The sequence below is a fragment of the Somniosus microcephalus genome, chromosome 30 (genome assembly GCF_052327205.1).
Source record: "Somniosus microcephalus isolate GS21.2 chromosome 30, FLI_Smic_1.0, whole genome shotgun sequence".
Lineage (NCBI taxonomy): Eukaryota > Metazoa > Chordata > Chondrichthyes > Squaliformes > Somniosidae > Somniosus > Somniosus microcephalus.
In genome coordinates, this window is record NC_141016.1 from 24,671,695 (window position 1) to 24,695,920 (window position 24,226).

The 24,226-nt window shown below is 47.7% G+C and overlaps 1 protein-coding gene across 9 annotated transcripts in view; it reads left to right on the forward strand.

Moving 5' to 3' along the window:
- The window catches only part of LOC147098019 (ankyrin-1-like), a 378,257-nt gene that overhangs the window by 294,473 nt on the left and 59,558 nt on the right, over window positions 1-24,226 (forward strand). For 8 of the 9 annotated variants that reach the window (XM_085971217.1, XM_085971219.1, XM_085971218.1 and 5 more), the window contains 2 exons: window positions 751-894; window positions 22,754-23,285. In XM_085971217.1, coding sequence (XP_085827343.1) covers window positions 751-894; window positions 22,754-23,285 — 676 coding nt within the window. The remainder of the gene's footprint in view (window positions 1-750; window positions 895-22,753; window positions 23,286-24,226) is intronic. The other variant, XM_085971223.1, reaches the window with a different exon arrangement.

Consider the following 24,226-nt stretch of genomic DNA (forward strand, 5'->3'; position numbering starts at 1 on the left):
ACGGTTATCAGTCTTTCAGTGGGTGGTATCTGCCATTAACAACCCAGAATAAAATGGCAATCTTTCTGCATGCCAACACTTACCACCAGCATAAAATTCAAACTAAACTGAATAAACCTACCTCAGAAACCTAATGGTGCACATATTAATCTCTATATGTAATTAAAAAAACACAGCTGTATAGGGATGGTTAGGAAGACCACAAGGATGGCTGGTGTTGGTCAATCACTTGTGTAGTGAAGGGTGGTCTTCTCGGGTTGGGTGAGGGGGAGCTTTACTCTCCACATAACCCATGTTATACCTGACCTGGGCATATGTTCCGTTCTTCAACATGAAGAGCCATCACAGGATTGAGCATAAATGAGAGTAAAAAGATCTTGCTCTGTTCGGTGAGGTGCTAGTCTGAGGAGTAATGATGAGGGTTTAGGTGGTGGATGAGCACTGGAAGGCGGTTGGCAACAAGTAGGGAGCTTGGAGTAAGATGGAAAGTCAGGCAGAAGATTTTATTCCATAGAGTATAAAGAATAATAACCAGAGAAGGCCATTGAAGTGGACAGTGCTAAAGGGCTCAAGAATGAGCTTCTGGAGAGAGGAGACTGAGGGATCTGGTGAGTACGTCTGAAACGAGGATGGGTTTTTTATGTTCCAAAAAGTTCTTAATGTTCTGAACTCTGCTGATAAATGAGTACAATGAAAGGACTAAGCATTGTTATCTTTCACGGTTTTGACCTGATGCTTCTGTCTTGTTAGTGGAAAGTTTACATTCAGCTCTGAAGAATATTGACCGGAATGATATAGTGAGTATGGTGGAGGGGTCCAATATAAACAGCCGGACTCTGAAAGGGAATAAAAGGCATGCGGAAAGAGACCATAGCTTGTCTCCTGCTGTAAATGGTAAGCACGAACTCCACTACCTTTCTAGTCTGCTAGCCGTTTTTGGTCCCTTTTCACCTGTACTACGCTTGCAAGCCAGAAATTCTCGTCGCCAATCCCCATATAAGAAAGGCTACAAAGCACGCGGCGTGTGGTGTCATCGTTTATGGGTGCGCAGTGGAGTAAGCCATCCGTAGTACTTGAAACAATTTAATCCCCGATATTCAGCTGCCCGCATACTGAACGCATTTACGTTCTTCTCAGTATGACTGCATTAAAGTCATAACCGTGTTTTAAAAAGGATCACAAAAGCTCTGAAGAAGCAGCAGCAGCTCACGTGAGTCACCTGCAATTTTCCAGCCTACTTGCGGACTCGTCTCACATTGTGGTCCTGCCAAGTGATAAGACATGGACATGATCCAGTCTCCTAATTCTATTTCGTGTATAGTGCGTTAGAACACCAGCCTGAACTCCCACCATGTGTTGAGCAGACCTGACGATTCATTGTTTTAAGATACTGGTTTGGCAAATCAAAACTAGGAGGCATTCTCTATAAGCAATACATTTTTGACATGTATTTAAGCTACCTTCCAATTAAAGCCTAACTCCAGTCTATTGAAACCCATCAATCTATTTCACTCTAACAGTGAGTGTCACTGTCCCCTGTAACAGGTTAAGCAGATCATTTTATAACCAAATCCAGCTGGTTGGATTTTGACCGATAATCTACACCCATTCATATTGATTATTGAAAGCATCCGCAGGCAGGAGTGTAACTAAAAAAAATGTCCTGATGTTCAGTGTGTTTGTATGCAGTTGGGATGTCGCAGAGTATCCCACATTTCAATATCTTGACTGCGATAAAACCATAAGCATGAAATTATTTCCCATTCAATTCCACGTGGACTTAACTTTGTTGGTTAATGTTTATTTAAAATTCATTCTTGGGATGTGGGCATCGCTGGCAAGGCCAGCATTTATTGCCCATCCCTAATTGCCCTCGAGAAGGTGGCGATGAGCCGCCTTCTTGAGCTGCTGCAGTCCGTGTGGTGAAGGTACTCCCACAGTGCTGTTAGGGAGGGAGTTCCAGGATTTTGACCCAGCGACGCTGAAGGAACGGCCGATATACTGCCAAGTCAGGATGGTGTGTGACTTGGAGGGGAACTTGGAGGTGGTGGTGTTCCCATGCACCTGCTGCCCTTGTCCTTCTAGGTGGTAGAGGTCGCAGGTTTGGGAGGTGCTGCCGAAGAAGCCTTGGCGAGTTGCTGCGGTGCATCTTGTAGATGGTGACACATGTTAAATAATTGGAGCACATGCAGATGCTTCAGTCCATGTAGGGATAATTCTAACCACTCTGGACTGCCCCCTTCGGCCAGTCAATGTCACTGCAGCCTAAGCGGGATCGCATTAACACATGGTAAAACAACTTGAAGTAACCTTTGTGTTTATAGCTGAATTCTTATTGTTCTGTGTTTGTCAAACATTTACTTCTGGTTGTCAGCAGTTTACTTCCTGTGCCAAAGGTGAAACTATTTAAACTTTCTGTCACCTCTCTACCTTTGACCTCTGATGTCATGTTGATATCCGGCTTTGTGCCATCTTCTGCACTGCATGTCCACTGCCCTCCATCTCTACATCTCAGATTAGAGAGTATTTTCCTAGGGAATTATTGGATAGTAGATTACACTCCCAATGTTGAAAGCACAGAATGGGGAAAATGACCTTTCATACCAAACTCCAGCTCTGTTGCTATTTATGGCTTTTTGTAATTCTAAAAGTACATTAAATATTCCCCATGAAAACTTTCTTGGCCTTTTCCTTCATGGAGCCTCTTTCACCTAGCAAAAGATAGCAGTTATATAGTGCCTCATCATGTCGAAATGTCCTCAAAGTAATTCACTTTAATGGATTACTTTTGAAGTTCATTGACTGTTGTTATGTAGGTCAGTACAAGTCCGTTGTGACTCAGGAATTCCCTGCAGTCAGCAACCAGACAGCTGGGACTGTAGACCTCTCCATTACCCAAAGGATGGTGCAATCTAATTAACGAATGACTAACCCATACAGCTCATATCAGCTGCAGCTGGGATAGCTCAGACTGCGACTGCCTTCTTGACTTCCATTGCCACAACTATAATTTGACAATTGTTTCAGCTGCTATGTCATAACTTTGCCTAGCAGCACATATACAGGGAAACATGGAAGGATTCCACGTGACCCCAAGCAAGAATATAATTTCGTATCTTATGCCAGTAAGCAACAACTTGCATTTATATAGCGCCTTTAACGTAGTAAAAAGTCCCAAGGCGCTCCACAGGAGCGTAATCAAACAGAAGTATACACAGAGCCAAAGAAGGAGACATTGAGACAGGTGACTTAAAGCTTGGTCAAAGAGAGGTTTTAAGGAGCGTCTTAAAGGGGGAGAGAGAGGTGGAGAGCAGAAAGGTTTTGGGAGGGAATTCCAGAGCTTAAGGCTTAGACAGACGAAGGCACAGCCGCCAATGATGGGGCAAAGGAAGTCGGAGATACGCAGGAGGCCAGAATTGGAGGAACGCAGAGATCACGGAGGGTTGTAGGGAGTGTTGCCTCTTTTTTTGGGGGGTGCGCAGCGGCCCATTCACAGTTTCATTGAAAAAGTCGGTCTCAGGCTACGCGGACCGGCAGAGAGGGCTGGAGGAGGTTACAGTGATAAGGAGGGGCGAGGCCACGGAGGGATTTGAACACGAGGATGAAAATATTTAATTCGAGGCGTTGGTGGATTTGGAGCCAGTGTAGATCAGCAAGCACAGGGGTGATGGGTGAACGGGACTTGGCGCGAGTTAGGATACGGGCAGCAGAGTTTTGGATGAGCTCAAGTTGATGGAGGATGGGAGCTGGGAGGCCGTACAGGAGAGCGTTGGAATAGTCAAGTCTGGAGGTAACAAAAGCATGGATGAGGGTTTCAGCTGCAGATCAAGATGGGTAATATTACAGAGTTGGAAGTAGGCAGCTTAGCGATGGAGAGGATAGAAAGGTTTCCATTGCATCTGATGTCAAACTGATCTAACTGTCATGCACCAGTATTGTCAATAATTGTGGAGAAGCCCATGGCCTTGCCTGCACAGAAATTCTTACTGTCTATCCAATCCTCCATGATGAAAAAAGCTCCATGTAGGCAACAGGTCCTTGCTGGGTGGGGACAAGGGATGGTTTAGAATTGGAGCAGCCCCTGAAATTTGCCCAAGGAGTTGTACTTCAAAATGTACAGATTGGGAACTGATCTGAAAATGATCCTCATGCCTTGGCTAAATGGGATGGATTCATTTTCCCAATGCCATATTTTACAAGACATAATTTCCCTAGGAATACTGAAAGAGATGTTATCCATTCAATTAAATTAATGTTGGAAGCTGAACGTTGCTTGCATGTGACTGAATTATGCTTTAATGCCCATCATTAAATGATGGGTGCCCATCATTTAGAATGGGCAGCCATCAAAAAGAAATCATCTCCGTCCGACATAAAGCCTAGACTTCAGCAGGAATCCAGAGTGATAGACATACTTTGCCAAATTGCCAGTGTCACACGGCACATCTTTCTAAAACAGGCAAGTCAGAAGAAGTGTTTAGCACGGTGGCATAGTGGTTAGCACTGTTGCCTCACAGCACCAGAGACCCGGGTTCGAATCCGGCCTTGGGTGACTGTCTGTGCGGAGTTTGCACATTCTCCCCGTGTTTGCGTGGGTTTCCTCCGGGTGCTCCGGTTTCCTCCCACAGTCCAAAGATGTGCGGGTTAGGTTGATTGGCTATGCTAAATTGACCCTTAGTGTTAGGGGGATTAAATACGTGGGGTTACGGGAATAGGGTGGGATATGTGTCGGTGCAGGCTCGATGGGCCGAAATGGCCTCTATCTGCATTGTGGGGTTTCTGTGATTCTGTGATTCTGTGATATGTCAATTTGAAGGCCACTCTATCCAATGCCAGCAACTCAAATTGAACAGTTCACGAGTGGCTTGAGGCTGCTACCACCTTGGATACATCCAAGGGGACACAGTAACGCCCACCTTTCTCATTGACCTGAATTGGTCAACTCCTGATCCTCCTCTGCAGCAACAGCAAGAGGACACAAGGCCCTCCACAAACACACACTCCACACCAAGGCTGACCTTAAATTGGAGGCTTGCATGTAGGAGATGGAGTATCTCTGCCCAATACTGTCCTGCACGACAGCAGGAAGAAATTCCGTTTCCAGAGCCGCTCATCACATTGAGTAGAAAGAAGAAAGTCTTCGGAAACTCAGAGTCCTGAAAAGCAAAGAGTGTTTACAGGATTTTTCTTCTCTCACTCAATCTGCTGTGTTTATTGAAAATCTGTTGTTTAGGGACAAATGTTGTTCTGTTTGCTCTGCATGTTGTGCTGCCTGTTGTGTCATTTCACACGTGGCTATTCCTTCTCCATGTCATTGAAGCAGAAAAGAATATTCTTTTAATTAAAGCATCTATCACAAGTGCCGTGTAAGTCAGGTCATTGGTAAGAAAGGAGACGTCACCCTCAGGGCACCATTCTGTTTTATCAGACATTGGGGGGTAGACTTTAACTTTTGGGTGGTCAGCCAGTCGAACGTGCCGGCCGACTGCCAACCCATTCCGGCAGTGAAAAGGCCGCTGTGATTCTGAGGCCCCCCGGACATCATTCGAATCCGGCCAGTGAGCTGCCGTTGTCAAATGGACATCCTGAGGCAGCTCGGCAGTTATGGGCCCCAGGGATGTCGGCTAGTTGAAACACCAGCAGCAGCCGCAAGTAGGTTCTGAGGGTGGGTGGGGGAGGCCGAAGAATGTCGCAGCAGCCCTATCGTCAGGGTGAACAGTGTGGTAAGGCTACCCTTTTGAGGTCATTACCGCCATCTTAACGCAGATTTGGGCAACTTAAAATCAGCCCCATTGTGTCCTGAACCGTGATGGATTTCCCTTCCTGTATCCTATATTCATTGAGCCACACAGCAATCCTACAATCCTCCAATTTCTCCTACAATCTACAATAATATCACTACTGGTGCCAAGACCAAAAACACAGTACAGGAAACTCTTGTTTAAATGGCACCTAAATATCCGGAATTCTCTATTAACTGGCAAAATTCATACTCCAAAAACACCTCAATAACCGGAAACGTTGCCGAGTCCAAGTCTGAGTCTCCCGCGGTGGCCGAGTTAGTCAGTGTGGGTAGTTCTCCAAACTGCCACTACTCGGCTTCTTGGCGCTGTCAGAAGTCCGAACACCTCAATAACAGGAGTCTGACTCTTTGTTTGTTAAAAATAGCCTCGGTAGATAACCCTCTCCATCATCCGGCATTTTTAATCAACCGGCACCATCCCGGTCCCGTCGGTGCCGGATACCAGAGAGTTTCCTGTAAGTCAATCTTATGTTCCATGATCTTTCTTAAGATGCTATTCCTTTGAAAATGTCGAGCCCTTATGGCTTTCTTTTCCTTGTGGTCCATTCTTAACCTTTACTGACTCATTAAAGTTAGTAATTTAGGAATTGTAGCACAACTGTAAATGGCTGCCTCTAATCTTTATTAATTTCCACTATGGACAAAAGATTTTTCTGTAATAAGTTTGGGCATAGCTGTGCTTTTATCACTGAAAGTGAAGGCTGTAAATATTGAGACCAAACCAAAGGAATGCGAGTTGCACCAAACAACATACTGATCACGAAGAGCCTCAATAATTTGTCAGTGGTTGTGTTGATCCTCGGCCTCTAGCGGCCAGCTGTTGTGACCGTGCAGTGATGTTGAACGACGCATTGCAGGAGCTCGGCCAGCCCCTCTGATCACAAGATCCTCTAAGTTTACTGCGCAAAGTAAGCCCCCCCGCCCCCCCACCAGATCAGCCTTGATATTGGCCAGTTGCAGCATATAACTCCTTTATCTCCGCTGTTAGCCTGTAAATGCACCTCAGTCCCAGTACGAGTTAGGGCACTCACTATTATGTATCCCAGTTTCCTTTTGTCTTTCAGAGGAGCATTGTCAAACTAGTAACATCTGGCAATGAGTCTGAAGTTATCTTTGTCCTGTGTACATGGATCGACGGGGGCCAAACTCATTTTCTCAGGATCTTTAATAGTCAATAAAATGAAGACTCTATCAGGGTTTTACTAGATCGATGGATGTTGTGGACAGAGAATGTCTCTTAATTTGAAGGAAGCACCAGATACTAATGAAGTTCTCGCACTCATCCCTATAGAAGTATCCAACCTGGTTCTTTGAGACCAGTTTTCAGTGAGCCTATTCTCATCACATATCGAGTACGGAAAGCCAGTCTACACACTGCACAGTTGTAGACAATTTTTGTATCTCACTTGAGTAACGGAGGAGTGGGTTTCCCATTGGTTTCAGCACAGCACGGGACAGTACAGGCCTGAGGTGAGGCAGTGGGCCAAAAGAAACTATGGCCTAGAAATTCACTTGGGCGCGGGCAGCTCGCTCGCGCCCAAAAGTTAGCGCTGGGCGGGGAGGCATTAGCGCACGCCGTATATTCGTCTTCTGCGCCCCAATTCGGAAGCGGGCGCTATACCAGGGTGTGCCCGCCTCCGTTTGGGGCGCTGCAACTGAATATCGGCACGCTAGTTGCTGCAGCGCCACCCGATGCGGTGCGGCAGGCTGCGGAACTGCAGGCCTCCTCCTCTTAAGGAGGAGGTGCCTGCAACGGCCGGAGCCCCGATCGCGAGTGCCGGCAAAAGAGCCCGGCACAACGGAGAAGTGCCGGGCTCCACGGAAACCAGCCGGCAATGCCGCGGGGGGGGGTGGAGGAGGCCGGGGAAGGAGGTGCGGGCAGGCGGCCGCCGAAAAAGCAGCCGGCCGCACCTTCCGCTTTAAAGCGCCCCACTATGGCAGCAGGACGGCCCCGTTTTCTGTTCGCTGTTTGCGCCCGCTTCGGAGGAGGCGGCCGCAAATAAATATGGGGATCGACGCGGTTTCGGGGCGTTACGGGCCACCGCGCACACCGATGACATCATCGGTCCCGGCGCAGCACTAACGGCTACCGCCGCCAATACCGCTGCACTCAATTTCCGCGCTACCACCCCGCCGGCGCAAAAGACCTCTTTAGGCGCTAAGTGGGCGCAAGGCCCACTGAATTTCTAGGCCTATGGCTTTTTAAAAAGCTGATATATGCATTGCATTGATTCCTTTATTGCTACTTGATTGAATATGGCTTTTTTTAAATTTAAATTGAGAAATATATATAGAATATATCTGTATTAGCTCCCTATGATTCTATTAACATCACAGCAGCATGTCTGACAGGGGAAGCCAGGGTCTGCAGCAGTTCTTGACCAACCAGCTCCTTTTTCATCTCCAACTGTAATCTTAGCTGCATTTCCCCATCCCTTCCTCGAACTGTGTCACACTTTTGTAACGGGTTACTTCATATGCTTGTAATCCTGCCAATTCGAGTGAAATCAAATGTTACCATCAATGCTAAAAGGAGCTGTAAACGCAGCACCAGAACTATTCAGTGGCATCAAGTTGCATGGCCTGAGAAGCTGAGAGCTTCTGGCTTGGTGCTCACTCATGTCTGGGACTGTATTTCTCCACACTAACTTCATTCTAAGAAGGCTGAAAGACCAGTACATTGTGTGTCCAGTGCAGTCCGTAATACTTGAGAGCAAGGCGAGCAGTCTTACTGACGGAGAAGGCTATTTTTGCATGTCAAGTGGACATTGCAGCTGTACAAATGGGATCTTTGTGCCCCTGTGCACTTGTACCTGGCGTGTGCTATTGCTATGCTGGGTACCTGGTGTTATCGCTGAGGAAACCAAGCTGAGATTATGAGGATGCTGCTCTTGAACAGTTGAAGCATTGACCTCATACTTGTTCCAACTAACCAAGAGCGTCCTCACAGTCCAAAACACAATAATTACTTGGGCTTTGAAGCAGCCTGATTAGCAAGTGCAACAGCTCAGACCTTCTTACCAGAGTGTTGGAAGGTGGATTCTGAACACTGCCTGTCTTACCCCAACACAACTGTTCCTCCAAGCGACTGGTGATGGCAGCTTTCAGATTTAAGATTCTTGAACTCTTTTTTTTTAGTGGCAGATGATTTGTAAATTCTCACCCTTTATTTTGCAGCCTATTTGGACAGTTTAAATATCTGTAGTGACATCCAGTTGAAATGTCAATAGCTGGCGATGGAGCTTAACTGGATTGGATAACAAGACCCTTTCCTTCAAAGACTAGAGTTCAAACCAAGCTGCAATTAAAAAGGATTACAGGTCATTGATCTGATTATCTCTCAGTGCATCAAATTTAAAATCCTTCTCGTCATCTATAAATCCCTTCATGGCCTCACCGCACCCTTGATAACTTCCTCCGGCCTTAGTCCCCTCCGGTGTCCTCCGGCCTTCTGACTCTGGCCTTCTTTGCATCCCTGATCTCTCTGCTCCATCATGACCTGGCGGAACCTTGAGGCCTGTCAGCCCTACTCAACAATCTCCCTACCTTCGAAAGCACTCTCAAAATCTAGCTTTTCCACCAAATAGTTGCTGACTTCTCCTAACTTTCCCACATTGGCTTACAGTCTAATCCCTTTGTTCCTCTTTGAAGCACTTTGGGCTATTTTTCTATGTTAAAAGTGCTATATAAATGCATGGTTTTTGTGGTTGTATAGGAAACTCTCGATTTACCGGCACCTAAATAACCGGAAATCTCTGTTAACCGGCAAAATTCCGGAGTAGGTTCAGGTATGTTTTACTTCATATTAGTGGCCGGTCCTGGTTCTGTGGCTGTGTAACCGGGGTTCCTGCACATGTTGCTAAGCAACAGGGATGCCTGGATCTTGTGGCCAGGGTTCCTGCACCTGTTGCTAAGCAACAGGGACACCTGGATCTGTGGCCGTGTACGGGACTGTCGTACCTTTTACTATACCTCTCTGTAATCTGGACTTTTTGATAAACTGGCACCACGCTGGCCCCGTCGGTGCCGGATAAAAAAGAGTTTCCTGTATTACATAGAATTATATAGATAGAAGAATATACAGCACAGAAACAGGCCATTCAACCCAATCAGTCCATGCCGGTGTTTATGCTCCACTCGAGCCTCCTCCCGTCTTTCCTCATCTAAATCTATCAGCATAACCCTCTATAGCAATCTTGTTGTGCGAGGCCCCTTGGGGAGGAGCGATCATAATATGATAGAATTCTTTATTAAGATGGAGAGTGAAGTAGTTGATTCAGAGACTTGGGTACTGAATTTAAATAAAGGAAACCATGATGGTATGAGGCACGAGTTGGCTAGGATGGATTGGGGAATGCTACTTAAAGGGTTGATGGTGAATAGGCAATGGCAAATATTTAAAGATCGCATGGATGAACTACAGAATTTGTTCATCCATGTTTGGCATAAAAATAAAACAAAAAAGGTGACTCAACATTGGCTAACAAGGGGAATTAGGGATAGCATAAGATCCAAGGAGAGGACATATAAAGTGGCCAGAAAAAGCAGCAAACCTGAGGATTGGGAGCAGTTTAGGACTCAGCAAAGGAGGACAAAGGGATTAATTAAGAGGGGGAAAATAGAGTATGAAAGTAAGCTTGCAGGGAACATAAAAACTGACTGTAAAAGCTTCGATAGATATGTGAAGAGAAAAAGATTGGTAAAGTCAAGCGTAGGTCCCTTGCAGTCAGAATCAGGGGAATTTATAATGGGGAACAAAGATATGGCAGACCAATTAAATACATAATTTGGTTCTGTCTTCACAAAGGAGGACACAAATAAACTCCCAGAGATGTCGGGGAACATAGGGTCTAATGAGAGGGAGGAACTGAATGAAATCAGCATTTGTAGGGAAATGGTGTTCGGGAAATTGATGGGATTGAAGGCCGGTAAATCCCCAGGGCCTGATAATCTACATCCTAGGGTACTTAAGGATGTGGCCCTAGAAATAGTTGATGCATTGCTGGTCATCTTCCAAAATTCTATAGACTCTGGAACAGTTCCCATGGATTGGAAGGTAGCTAATGTAACCCCACTATTTAAAAAAGGTGGTAGAGAAAAAACGGGGAATTATAGACCGGTAAGCCTTACATTATAAAAGATGTAATAGCAGAGCACTTGGAAAACAGTGACAGGATTGGACAAAGTCAACATGGATTTACAAAAGGTAAATCATGCTTGACTAATCTACTGGAATTTTTTGTGGATGTAACTGGTAGAATAGATAAGGGAGAACCAGTGGATGTGGTGTATTTGGACTTTCAGAAGGCTTTCGATAAGGTCCCGCATAAGAGACTAGCGTGCAAAGTTAAAGCACATGGGATTGGGGGTAAGGTACTGACTTGGATAGAAAACTGGTTGGTAGACAGGAAGCAAAGAATTGGAATAAACGGGTCTTTTTCTGAGTGGAAGGCAGTGACTTGGCGATTGGGCAGGTGCATGGCAGATGCAATATAATGTGGATAAATGCGAGGTTATCCACTTTGGTGGCAAAAACAGGAAGGCAGATTATTATCTGAACGGCAATAGATTGGGAAAAAGGGAAGTGCAATGAGACCTGGGTGTCCTTGTGCACCAGTCGCTGAAGGTAAGCATGCAGGTGCAGCAGGCGGGTAAGAAGGCAAATGGTACGCTGGCCTTCATAGCAAGAGGGTTTGAGTACAGGAGCAAGGATGTCTTGCTGCAGTTGTACAGGGCCTTGGTGAGACCACACCTTGAGTATTGTGTGCAGTTTTGGTCGCCTTATCTGAGGAAGGATGTTCTTGCCATGGAGGGAGTGCAGCGAAGATTCACCAGACTGATACCTGGGATGGCAGGAATGACGTATGAAGAGAGATTGGGTCGATTAGGCTTATATTCGCTAGAGTTTAGAAGAATGAGAGGGGATCTCATTGAAACTTATAAAATTCTAACAGGACTAGACAGACTAGATGCAGGAAGGCTGTTCCCGATGGCGGGGGAGTCCAGAACCAGGGGTCACAGTCTAAGGATAAGGGGTAAGCCATTTAGGACAGAGATGAGGAGGAATTTCTTCACCCAGAGAGTGGTGAACCTGTGGAATTCTCTACCACAGAAGGCAGTTGAGGCCAATTCATTAAATATATTCAAGAAGGAGTTAGATATATTTCTTAAGGTTAAAGGGATCAAGGGGTATGGGGAGAAAGCAGGGACAGGGTACTGAATTTGGATGATCAGCCATGATCCAGGCTCGAGGGGCCGAATGGCCTACTACTGCTCCTATCTTCTATGTTTCTATGTTTCCCTTCTCCCTCATGTGCTTATCTAGCTTCCCCTTAAATGCATCGATACTATTCTCCTCCTCAACTACTCCCTGTGGTAGTGCATTCCACATTCTAACCACTCTCTGGGTAAAGATGTTTCTTCTGAATTCCCTGTTTGATTTCTTGGTGACTATCTTATATTGATGGCCTCTAGTTTTGCTCTTCACCACAAGTGGAAACGCTTCCTCTGTGTCTACTCTATCAATTTGTCTACTCTCTCTGTTACCTTCAAAGAATTCAGTGAGGTTGGTCAAGCAAGACTTACCCTTTTAAGAACATAAGAAATAGGAGCAGGAGTAGACAATATGGCCCCTCGAGCATTCAATAAGATCCTGGCTGATCTTTGACCTCAACTCCACTTTCCCGCCCGACCCCCGTATCTCTTGATTCCCTTAGAGTCCAAAAATCTATCGATTTCAGCCTTGAATATACTCAACGACTCAGCATCCACAGCCCCCTGGGGCAGAGATTTCCAACGATTCACCACCCTCTGAGTGAAGAAATTCCTCCTCATCTCAGTCCTAAATGGCCGACCCCTTATCCTGAGACTGTGCCCCTTATTTATTTTGAAATCCATGCTGACTATTCATCATTATACTTTTTGGTTTCTCAGGCCTAGAAATTCGTTATCCCGTTCAATCCACGCCCATTCAGAGGAATGCAGGCAGCACACAAACTTCGTGCTGCACATTTCCATGATTGCAGCGCTCAGCCCAGTGCTAAACGCGCTGCTGAATGGCTGTGCAATCATCAGGGGGCCCAGGTTCTTGTGAGGCTAGCACCACTTAAAACTAGTCTGCACTACTAGCACCACTTAAAACTAGTCTGCACTACTTAAAGACAGTCTGCACCTCTTAAAGGTGAGGTGCATTCTGCCTGCAGCAGCTCATTGAACTGATTGGGTACACAGGAACAACAACTAGTGTGGCACAACAGGGGAGAGAGCATGCACAAAGGTTCTCGGATGCAGCACTGGAGGCCTTGGTGCAGGAGGTGGATAGAAGGAGAGAGGTCCTGTTTCCACAGGGGGCCAGGAGGCCCTCCAGGCAAAATCGCAGATGGCAATGGCAGCAGATAGCCATAGTAGTCAATGCCAGCAATGTAGCCCCGAGGACCTGGCTGCAGTGCAGGAAGAAGTTTAATGACCTCACACGAGTGGTCAAGGTCAGTGAATTCATCTTCAAATACCATATCCCACAAACTGCACCTTTAGCCTCACACACTGCTCAATGCACCACACCCCCATCACTCACTCTACCAAACACGACTCATACCTCACATTCATACTTTCAACTCACCCTCACACACTTACCACTGGTGCAAGCCTCAGACCCACATCTTACAGCTTGCACACAGTTAACTATTCAACCGTGGCAGGCACATCACCCAAACACATTGCACCACATTCATGGACACACTTCCCTTCCTCTTGCAGAACAAGGTGGCTGACAATCAGAGCCAGCAGGAGCTACCCAAAGAAGAACAGGCGCACCTACATAATCTTACCCCCATGGAGGAGACGGTTTTTGCCATTCTTGGGAGGGCAGTCGCTGAGCCCATGGCCAGTGGCGGGGCTGAAGATATCGAAGATGACAGTGTGCGCATACCTAATCCTCCTCCTCGCATCCCACTTCCCCATCATCCCACAATCTCTTCTGATTAACAAGCTGCACGTGGTGTAAAGCATGCACCTCCTGCTTTCCCCCCCTCCACCCCGCCCCTCACCACAACCCTTGTGCCTTTCTCATTGCAGAGATTAAAGAAATCCAACCTGCCCAGCCAGTGGTGCAAGAAGAAGAGGGAGAGGAGAGTGATGATGAAGAAACACCGTCACTTGATCTGATACTCGCAGCCACCAGCTCAGATACCGGCACTGCGCGGACTTTAGAGGGTAGCTTAGAGGTAGGATCTGCACGTAATGATTCACCGGGCACGAGTGGGCTGCAGCCAGGGCAGGGGGAAAGGATAGCGCAGGTGCCAGCCCCGCGGAGTGTGAAGTCACACACGAGTTCTGTGGCAGAGGACTCCGATGAGGACATCAATGGGGCGGCCTACAGAAGAATGCTGATGGGTATGCACAACAAAATGCTTGGTGCATAGGCAGGCCTGCCAGAAAACCAGCGTGTAACGTCGAGGAGCATGGAGGAGTCCAACACCAACCCTGCACAGGGCTTTGGACAGACTGAAGTCATGCAGGCCCAGCTTGCTGCCACGCAAGCTCAGACTGTTGCCATCGAGGCTGCATTTATCAGTGTGGAAAGGGGCTTGCAGGGTGTCACAACAGTCCAGTAATCTGTCCTCCAACAGATTGCTAGAAACTCTGAGGCGCCACCCCAGGGGAGAGGCAGTGGCTCCGTGGATCAAGAACCTGTTGTCCTCTTTCAGGATGACAGCATTTGTCCTCCCACTCCGCCAGTGCCCTTGATGGTGCCTGTCAGCCAGCCAGCCCAGTCTGCTGCTGCCCATGCTGAGGTGCAGTCCGCAGCTGGGCCTTCTAGGCCCAGAGCTGCTCGAGATCGTCCTGCAAGGTCATCTGCAGTCTCCCCCACTGAAAGTCAGCAGCCTTCCACCAGCCATGCTGCAGCCACTGGGGTAGCACTGCGTAGGAGCACTAGGACAGGCAAAGGTACACTGAAGACAGGCACTAAGGGAATATTCACGGGTGATTAGTTGACTTTGTAATATTAGATGGATTGATGTATAAAATTGGATTGGAATGTTTCTTTTGTGGTGGCTTTTATTTCAGCATTGTGGCCAAGAGTACGCTGTGATGGTCAGTAACAGGGAAGGTAAGGAGAGGGACTATTGTTGAATGGGGAATTGGGGTTGCGTTCACTTGTACTGTAATTGGATGAGTCAATCACGGACAGCCCGGGCAGAAAGGGGCTTTCTGGGCTGCTCCCTCCTCCTCTTCCACTTCCTCCTCCTCCTCTACTTCTTCCTCCTCCTCCTCAGCTAGTCACCTTATGCCTGGTGGCAAGGGCTGTGCCCTCATGATGGCGAGGTTGTGGAGCATGCAGCAGACCATGACGAATCTTGAGACACGGTCTGCTGAGTACTGCAGGGCTCCTTCAGAGCGGTCCAGGCAGCGGAAGCATTGTTTAAGGATGCCAATGGTCTGCTCTGTCAGATTCGGTGTGGCAGCATGGCTCTCAGTGTTCTCACGCTGCCCTCATGTGGTTGGGTTGCGGAGTGGAGTCATGAGCCAGGTGGTCAGCGGACTGCCCTTGTTGCCCAGTAGCCACGCTTTGGTTTGTTTTGGTGGCTCAAGGAGAGGGAACAGCAGACTGGCGCAGAATAAAAACATCATGACTGCTGCCAGGATACCGGGCATTCACCATCATGATGTTCCAACTGCACGTTCAGCGAGTGGTAATCTTTGCGATTGCGGTCCATCTCAGAATTTAGATACGGCGCCCGCAAAGCCACATGTGTGCAGTCAATGGCGCCCTGCACCATGGGGAAGCCTGCTATCCTGGCAAAGCCATGTGCACGCTCTGCCTGGTTCTCTCTGGTCAGAGAGAAGACAATGAAGTCCCCTCTCCTGGCATAAAGACCGTGGCCTAGAAATTCGGTGGGCTGCGTCACCAGTTAGCGCCTAAAGAGGGCACTCAGTGGCTTTAGCGCCACTGGCCGTGCCTCCCGCGATATTTAGTGGGGCGCTAATGGCGGCGTTAGCCTGTTGCGCTGCGCCACCACCGATGACGTCATCGGTGTGCGCAGCGCCCAGCTACCGCCCCGATCACGATATTTGGTCGCGCCCGCCTCTGTAACGCTGATCGCAAATCGCGCCCGGTTCACGGGGCCTACCTGTGGCGGTAGTGGCGCAAATTAAGGTGGCGGTGCGGGGCGGCCATTTTTCCGGTCGCCGCCTGCCAGCACCTCCGTCCCTGGCCTCCTGATCCCCCCCACCGGGCAGTGCCGGCTGTGTCCCGAGAGCCCGGCACTGCTCCTCGGTGCCGGGCTCTTTTGCCGGCACTCGCGATCGGTCATCGCGCTGGTGCAGGCCCCTCCCCCTTAAGAAGGGGAGGAGGGCCTGCAGTACCGCAGTGCGCCGTGCCGCGGTGTGTGGCGCTGCGGCACGTTGCGCTGCGATATTCAGTTTCAGCGGCCCAAGAGGGACGCGGGGCGCCTTGAGCAGCGCCCCGCGTCCCTCTTGGGGCGCTCCAACTGAATTTCCGGCGGGCGCAACTGCTCCGTTCGCAGCGGTAATTCCGGTGCCCAGGCGAGCTTGGCGCCCCATTTGGGGCTCCACCGAATTTCTAGGCCTGTCTGTCACCTCTCTTATGCAGCAGTGGACAGCGAGCTGCGCGATATTACAGATGTCGTCTGCTGCGGCCTGCAAGGATCCCCAAGCGAAGAAATTCAGGGCCACAGTCACCTTCACAGCCACTGGCAGCGCTGTCCTTGCCCTGGTGCGAGGCTGCAAGACTGGTTGCAGGAAGTGGTAGAGTTCTGTGAGCACCTCCTTTGTAAAGTGCAGATGCCTCACACACTGCCCCTGGCTCAGGCTGAGGTAAGAGAATTGCTCTCGGAAAACCCTAGGTGGGTAAGGCCTCCTGCTGAGAGCCGTTCTCCCCCTCCTCCTCCTCCCTCTGCGAGCAGCTTGTCCTCTTCTTCGCAGCCTCTGCTCCATCTCCCTGTCATGTTGCAGGCCAAGGGGGTGACATCTAGAGCACATGACTGGGAGCAAGTGGTCTGACCAGAAACCTTGAAGTCAGAACTAAGACCGTCTCCACTTGCAGCACCACTCCCTGTCACCTCACCAACTTTAAACAACTCTAGAAAGCTCCAAACACTTCCACAAACTTACACAGAGCCAACAACTTAATCAGCAACTAACCTTAGAGTGGTTGCTGATCCTTTTAATTATCAATGGTGGGGGATCCTTGCCGCTGCTGAATGTATGTTCAGCTGTGCGAGGTTAACAAAGGGCGTTAGCTCCTGCATTGAGGACGCTGCAGCACGTCGGCCGGCAGCGCCATTTCGGGTAACTCGCAGTCCGGATGGGGGGAGGGGAGCCGGGCATGGTGGCCAGAGCGGGAGAAGCAGGCCACCACACGTGGAGCCGGCAACAGTGAGGAGGAGGCCGCGGTGACGAGGAGGACGGAGCGGCTGAGGGACATCGTGCTCCCACTGCCACGGGAAGCCATTGTATTGACTCTGAACGCGGCGCTGTATGTATAGCCGACGCGTCCCTACGGGGAACAAGCATTCCATTGTACTTGTTACATATGGCAAATAAATCTAATCTGAATCTGAATCTGAAATAGCAGTGCTGGTGTCAAATCAGCATTCAACGATCTGCCTACTCTACATACTTCTGGCGCACGCTCCCAGTGCAGACGCTAACGCTCTCACCAAGATGGCGTCCGATGTGGCATGCACCAGAAGTGTGCGTGCACAGCACGGACGCCATTTTCGGAACAAAATGGCACCCGTAGCGCCCGAAAATCGGCTGCCACGGTGCTGAATTTTCCGCCCGAGATGTTTGTCTATTTTTTCTTTTAATAGAGATTCCATTATCTTTCCTACCATCAATGTTAAGCTGAGTGGTCTATAGTTCCTTGTACATGTTATATCTCCCTTCTTAAATATTGTGATGGCAAAGATATTCAGTGTAGAGAGTTTGGCCTCTGACCATCCACTTATCAGTGAATTCAACTCCACAGCACAAAGTTGCCCTCAGAACTTATCATTCATAATTGGAACAAAAAGATGGGGGAGAAATTCGGTATCGCCCCGTTTGGGGCGCAATTAGCGGCCGGGCGCAAAGTTTAGCGCCTGGTGCTAATTATCACATCCGACTGCAAACTCGGCTTCTATCGCCCCTGGAGATGATTTGAGCGCTAAATCAGGTGCTACACACCTCTCTTAAGGCGCTAACGCCGAGGAGCGAGGCGCTACCTCAGAGCGCTGGCGAAGCTCATGTGATGTCAGTCAGCAATGGAACACAGACACACTGGCGCCGGCCAGTTCTTAAAGGGAAGGGTCGATCTTGCTCTCCATCCACATCCTGCTCATTGCAGCCTTGAATCTCGGCCTGGAGAGACCTGTACATCAGTTCTGCTGGAAAGAACATTGGCAAGGCCCAGGGAAAGAGCTCAGAGTGCAGCCCCCATAGTGTCTTCTAAATCGATGCAAGGAAGGTCAAATCAAAATGAACCTGCAAAGTGCTGTTCAGTACCCAAAACTCCTTCACACAACGTTGAATCTCTCCAGAAGTCTCTCTCTCTCACTCAGAATGCGTGGTGCAAAAATGTCGCCGTCAAAAAAAGGCAGGAAGCGGCCACCTTTAAATAGCGCTCCCCCACTCCCTTCCTGACTGCAAAACGCTCCCCTCAACCTGTCGTTGCTAGCAGCAGATGGAAAGGCAGGGGGCGCCACTCAATATCCGGTCCGGGGCGTTGCACGCTCGACTGACGTCACGACCTGTGGACGCAGGAGATCATGGCGGTAGTGTTTAGCGCCGCCGCAAAATGTCTGGTCAATTTCGTGAGCGCTGAAAACATTGCCGCTCCTGGGTGCTAGTTGCTTTGCGCCCCGTTGGCACTAGTTGCTTTGCACCCCATTAGCACCCTAGGGCTCTAACGGGAGGCGCTAATCAACCACATTTATCCCCCATAATTGCAGGCTATTCCTCCTCACAGAGAATTGACCAATAGAATCCGCTTTCTCCTGTACTGCGTGTAGATATGTGTAATGTGATATGCAACAGAACGCACGCGTACGCACACACTAACTCAACACTTTAATTAACAGCAATTATAAGGTTCACAGTGAGGTCAGCTAAATCAACCTGCATGTAGGTCAGTGTTTCTTCCTGGCAATGCACGTAATTCTGGAGCTTGAACGACATTCCCGCCGGTTTCAAAGCAGTGGAATTCAAAGCGCACTGAGTGGAATGCATCGTAAGTTAATTCCGTGACGAAACCGGGGCACGTTGTGTTATAATTGAACCTGTCTGACATGTTTGCTTCTTGTTTTGTTTTCTCACAGACTGGAATGATTTTGTACCAGCTTTGCGAGCTGTTAACTCCAGTAGCATGGGGACGATGGACCACATATCTTCAGGAAGTTACTGTTTCTGTGACCAGAAAAATGGATCCTACATTTTGCTGGAGTTTGAAAAAAAAATCCCTTATTTAATTTGCTGCTTTAAATCTCATGGATTTTTTTTCTTGAATCATAAATGCATCGTGATACATTTCAGTAATTTTGACCTAAATGTAGAATTCTTTTGTTTCTTGAACTTTCTGCCCCTCCCCATTTTTTCTTAGTGGTTCCCATTTTTTACACGATTGATACAGGTTCTTGATCAAAACTCCAGCAGAATTAATGATCCTATTCCAAAAACCTTGATCACTTGGCAAGCTCAAACTTAAGGCAATGAGAACGCTCAAAAATTAGCCCATTGTTTCTCAGGGTCACACTCATTTGAACAAGTTTCCGATATGCTTTTGACTTGCCAAAACAATTGGTTGCTTGGGCTTTGAATAATCTTTCCTTACATGATTGACTATCTTTGGGCTTTAGTAATGGTCAGGCTTTGTGTCCAGTCTCGCCAACAGCACCTAGTACGAGTGACCGAGCAATAACCACATCAAAACAGGAATAAGAGAGGATCCATGCATTCCAAAACTACCCAACTTTCACCAGAAATTGCTCTAACAGACCCTTTTCAGTCAATAATAATCTGTGATAGCCACCATTGTGCGCCCCAAAGAACTGCTAATAAAGTGGTGTCACAGGCAGCCTTTACCCTGGCATATGAGACACTTGTCACTCCACATAGTTTAGGAGGAAGAACTGGGGATAACAGAGATTTAATAGACATCAGGGACAGGGGTAAATTCAAAGGCACACTTCTCAAGGACATTGGGATGAATACCATCAGGACCAGAGGTTTTAATGAAGTCCAGAAAATCCAATAGACCTGGTGTGGATAAAACTTGGTATCAGTTATAATGGTCGAATGGAATGGATTAGTAACAATGATCATCGAGGTTAGAGTTGGGGTTCAAAAATGAGCCCAAAAGGCCAGAGAGCGAGCAACTGTACCATGATGGCCGGAAAAGGAAAGCAAAGAAAGATTTATAGAAATTGAGAGGGACAACTTTGGCTAGGGACCAAAAGGAGTGGCTGTGAGCTTTGCAGAAAGAAAATCAGCTCTTTTCAACAAAGTTGTTTTTCACAACTCATAGTGCATTTTGCAGAAGTTATGAGCAGCGATAAAACAAGCTCAGGATGCTTCAGGTTGAGTAAGATGCCATCTGTGACAGGCAACATGATTGAACCACGATATAGTGCTAGGTATGACAGAAGGTGAAGAGTGAGACAGATGAAACATTCAATAGGCAGAATAACCTCAGTGACTTAATGGACACAGTTAGAAAGGTCAGAAGAGTAAAGGGAACGGTTAGATCTTGAAGGTTGGTCAGCAAGATTCTTGAAAGTACATCCCATTTGGCTGACTTATGGTGCCAACCAAGATAGGACTTCTTTCATGGGCATGTCCACAAGCTTAAGGTTCATCCCCCAGAGCCTGATTTTTACCGCATTTCCACCTGAAGTCCCTTAAAGCGCAGTTTACCCCCATTGAAGATGCCGTACCATAAACAGTTGTACAGCTATCTCAACTCATTACTTTAATTACCATATCTGCAGCATAACAAAGACCACCTATTTCCACCTCCGTAACATCGCCCGTCTCCGCCCTTGCCTCAGCTCATCCGCTGCTGAAACCCTCATCCATGCCTTTGTTTTCCAACCTTTCCTCATAGCTCACTCCTCTGTTTTTTTAAATTATTTGTTCCTGGGATGTGGGTGTCACTGGCAAGGCCAGCATTTATTGCCCGTCCCTAGTTGCCCTTGAGAAGGTGGTGGTGAGCCACCTTCTTGAACCGCTGCAGTCCGTGTGGTGAAGGTACTCCCACAGTGCTGTTAGGGAGGGAGTTCCAGGATTTTGACCCAGCGACAATGAAGGATCGGCGATATATTTCCAAGTCAGGATGGTGTGTGACTTGGAGGGGAACTTGGAGCTGGTGGTGTTGCCATGCGCCTGCTGCCCTTGTCCTTCTAGGTGGTAGAGGTGGCAGGTTTGGGAGGTGCTGCCGAAGAAGCCTTGTAGATGGGACACACTGCAGCCAGGGTACGCTGGTGGTGGAGGGAGTGAATGTTTAAGGTGGTGGATGGGGTGCCAATCAAGCGTCCTGGATGGTTCACTTATTTCACATATTAAGAGCCGCTGACTCCCAGAAGCCTCTTTATGTAGTCTCAATCTTATTGACTCCCTTCAATACCTTATAGACCAGAGGGATACTTCTTAGTTTGGAGAATTCTTGCAGATTGTGGCAGAAATCTAGCTGCAGGGTTATGTGCTCCAACATACCAACTGTGTCGGGACCTAGAAAAGCTTCTTCCTCAATCTGGAGCACAAACGGAAAGCTAATCAATATTCAGTAATGGTCTCAGTGCTGAACTTCAACAAGCTTGTTGGAACTTGTGGAGTCTTTGGCTTTCGAGTGTGTTACAGCTGTCATTGAGATATTAAGACCAACAGGCAGCAAGGGCCTTGAGGCTGATGACTAGATTAAGCTCACACCTTCCACGTGGAACACAAGGCCATGGATATTTGTTAGATACAGGGAATAAAATTAAAATGTCAGTGAAACATGAAAAATTCCCACAAGACAAGTTAGAGACAGAAGAAAAGCATGAGAGCAGCAGGCAAGAAAAGCGAAGAGAATCTGCTGAGAGTCTCACTCTTCTGTTGTGCAGTGGAGCCGATTTTGACCCCTTAGAATATAATGGAAACAAGGTTTATCCTTTATTTTATTTGTTTCTTTTAAACTTGTATTGGGGAAAACAGTTTTCAGTGATATTGCTGTGGTTTTGCCATTTGTACAGACGTGCCCACAGAGAGAGAAGTTCTAGTCACCCTTCCATGACTCCTTTTGCATCCTCCTGAAGCTCTTCCCTCTTCTCCATCTGGCTCAGTGTCAACTCACTATCCTCCATCCTATAAAGTGTATTGAGACTATAATGAATGCCATAGAAATGTTTAATTTGTTCCCATAATTGACAGTTTTCCCTGATTACATTATAACCCTCTGCATCGGACAGTTTCGCCCTCCTTGTATATTTTAGCCATGATGTGGAGATGCCGGTGTTGGACTGGGGTGGACAAATGTGAGAAGTCGCACAACACCAGGTTATAGTCCAACAGTTTTATTTGAAATCACAAGCTTTCGGAGCACTTCACCTGACGAAGGAGCAGCGCTCCGAAAGCTTGTGATTTCAAATAAAACTGTTGGACTATAACCTGGTGTTGTGCGACTTCTCACACTTGTATATTTTGCATTTTGTGCTTTTGTTTTGAAGCTTGGGCTCAAAGCATGACTGCCAAAAATTTGAATGGCCAATTTATAGCCCAAAGATAGTCCCATGCCTGGCAGAGTTCAGCACATTCCACAGCTGCCAATGAAGCCCATTGACATAATAGTATTGGTTGAATAAAGCCTTGTGGTATAGGAGGTCTCTGGTGGTCCATCTCCCCTGACCCCCTCCCCCAGTATAATCAGTTATTGCAGGTATGGCTTCTGCAGATCTGCTCTGTCTGCTTGTGTAGGTTTCACCTCAGTGCAGGATGAGATGCTTTCACCTGCTTCGCTTCACTACACGATGCTATCTCCGCTTCAAGCTGACCAGTTCTGGAACGATGTCACAAGCCTGGATGTTATTCCCATAGCACGCGCTGACAACGATTCCCTGATGGAGATATCAGAGGTCAATGTATGGTCATCAGGTGGCATGCCACCTCTAGTGGTAGCAGAAGACTCCTCACTGGACTATAGCAAAGCTGATGAATCATTTCCTGCTGAAGGATTGAGTTCCTTAAATCTCACTGAGGAGGACACAGTGGATTCAGATGCCTTCAATGGGCTGGTCGATGTACTCGACAATGAAGGAGGTCAGAGGTCAGAGAGCAAAGCAGAGATGACAGAAGGAGAGAGTCCGGCCAAGCCGAGAGAGGAACTGAATACAGAGAATGGCATTTCTGTAATTGCAGGGCAAGCAAAGGCACATGATAGATGGACAGGATCACCAACCTTGAGAAGAGAGACCATAGACACCAAATGGCCAGACCAGAATGTAGACAGGTAAATGGAAACCTTATTTGGGATATTGAAATGTGCAAGACAAGTTCCAGTACTGCATATAAGGGAAACTCCGCCCTGCAGCATAATGCAAAGAGAACATTTTGACAAAATAACAATGCAAACTTGCTTGTAATTCCATCAGTGATGTTGTTTTGCATCCCTGTAGGCCCAGGTAGGACATGCCACTTGAGTCAGTAGCTGAGTACTGACAACACGTCCCAGTGAATGGCAGTGTGACCATTACCAGGAGTCACATCCATGGCAGGGTCCTGAGATAGCTGCTGGCTGGCTCCCTGGGGGGTTGTGACGTGTTGGCTGGGGCAGGTCTCGAGATTTATTCCAATCGCAGACAGCCAGTTTAACAGATAGTGCTTCCATTTATTTAACCCGAATGGGCTCATTTACACCGTGTTGCCTTTTTAGGAGTTGTTTTATTTGAGAGTTTCTTCCGCACCTCAGTTTTCCCCACAGCATGTACCATTTCCTGACTGGCAGGGAGTGTAAGCGATTGGATTCCAGGCCTCCGTCCGTACTGTTCAGAATCTCTTAAAACCAAAATCAGCAGAATTGCATTGAATTCTGCCTCAGATTCCACCTCCTTGCCTCAACGGAAGAGTGTCAGCCCACTTGTCTTCCCAATATTTGGTTTTCCTTCACGTTTACCTGTCTCTTTATTTGTCCCTGGAGATCAGAACCCAGACCGGATGCTGTTATTAAAAAGAAAAGCATTTGATTATTGAAATTAGCCTCATCCTGTGCATACCGGTTCACTGGAAACTGGATTGAAACTGTACGCACTGAAAGAACCTTAAGAAATATATCCAACTCCTTCTTGAATAGGAGATCCTTGTCTCCTGGGCCTGTAAGGACAAAGCTTCAGCAAAATCTATCACCCAGTTTCTCATTATGAAGTGGCTCCCTTAATCACCTGCTTGCACTGA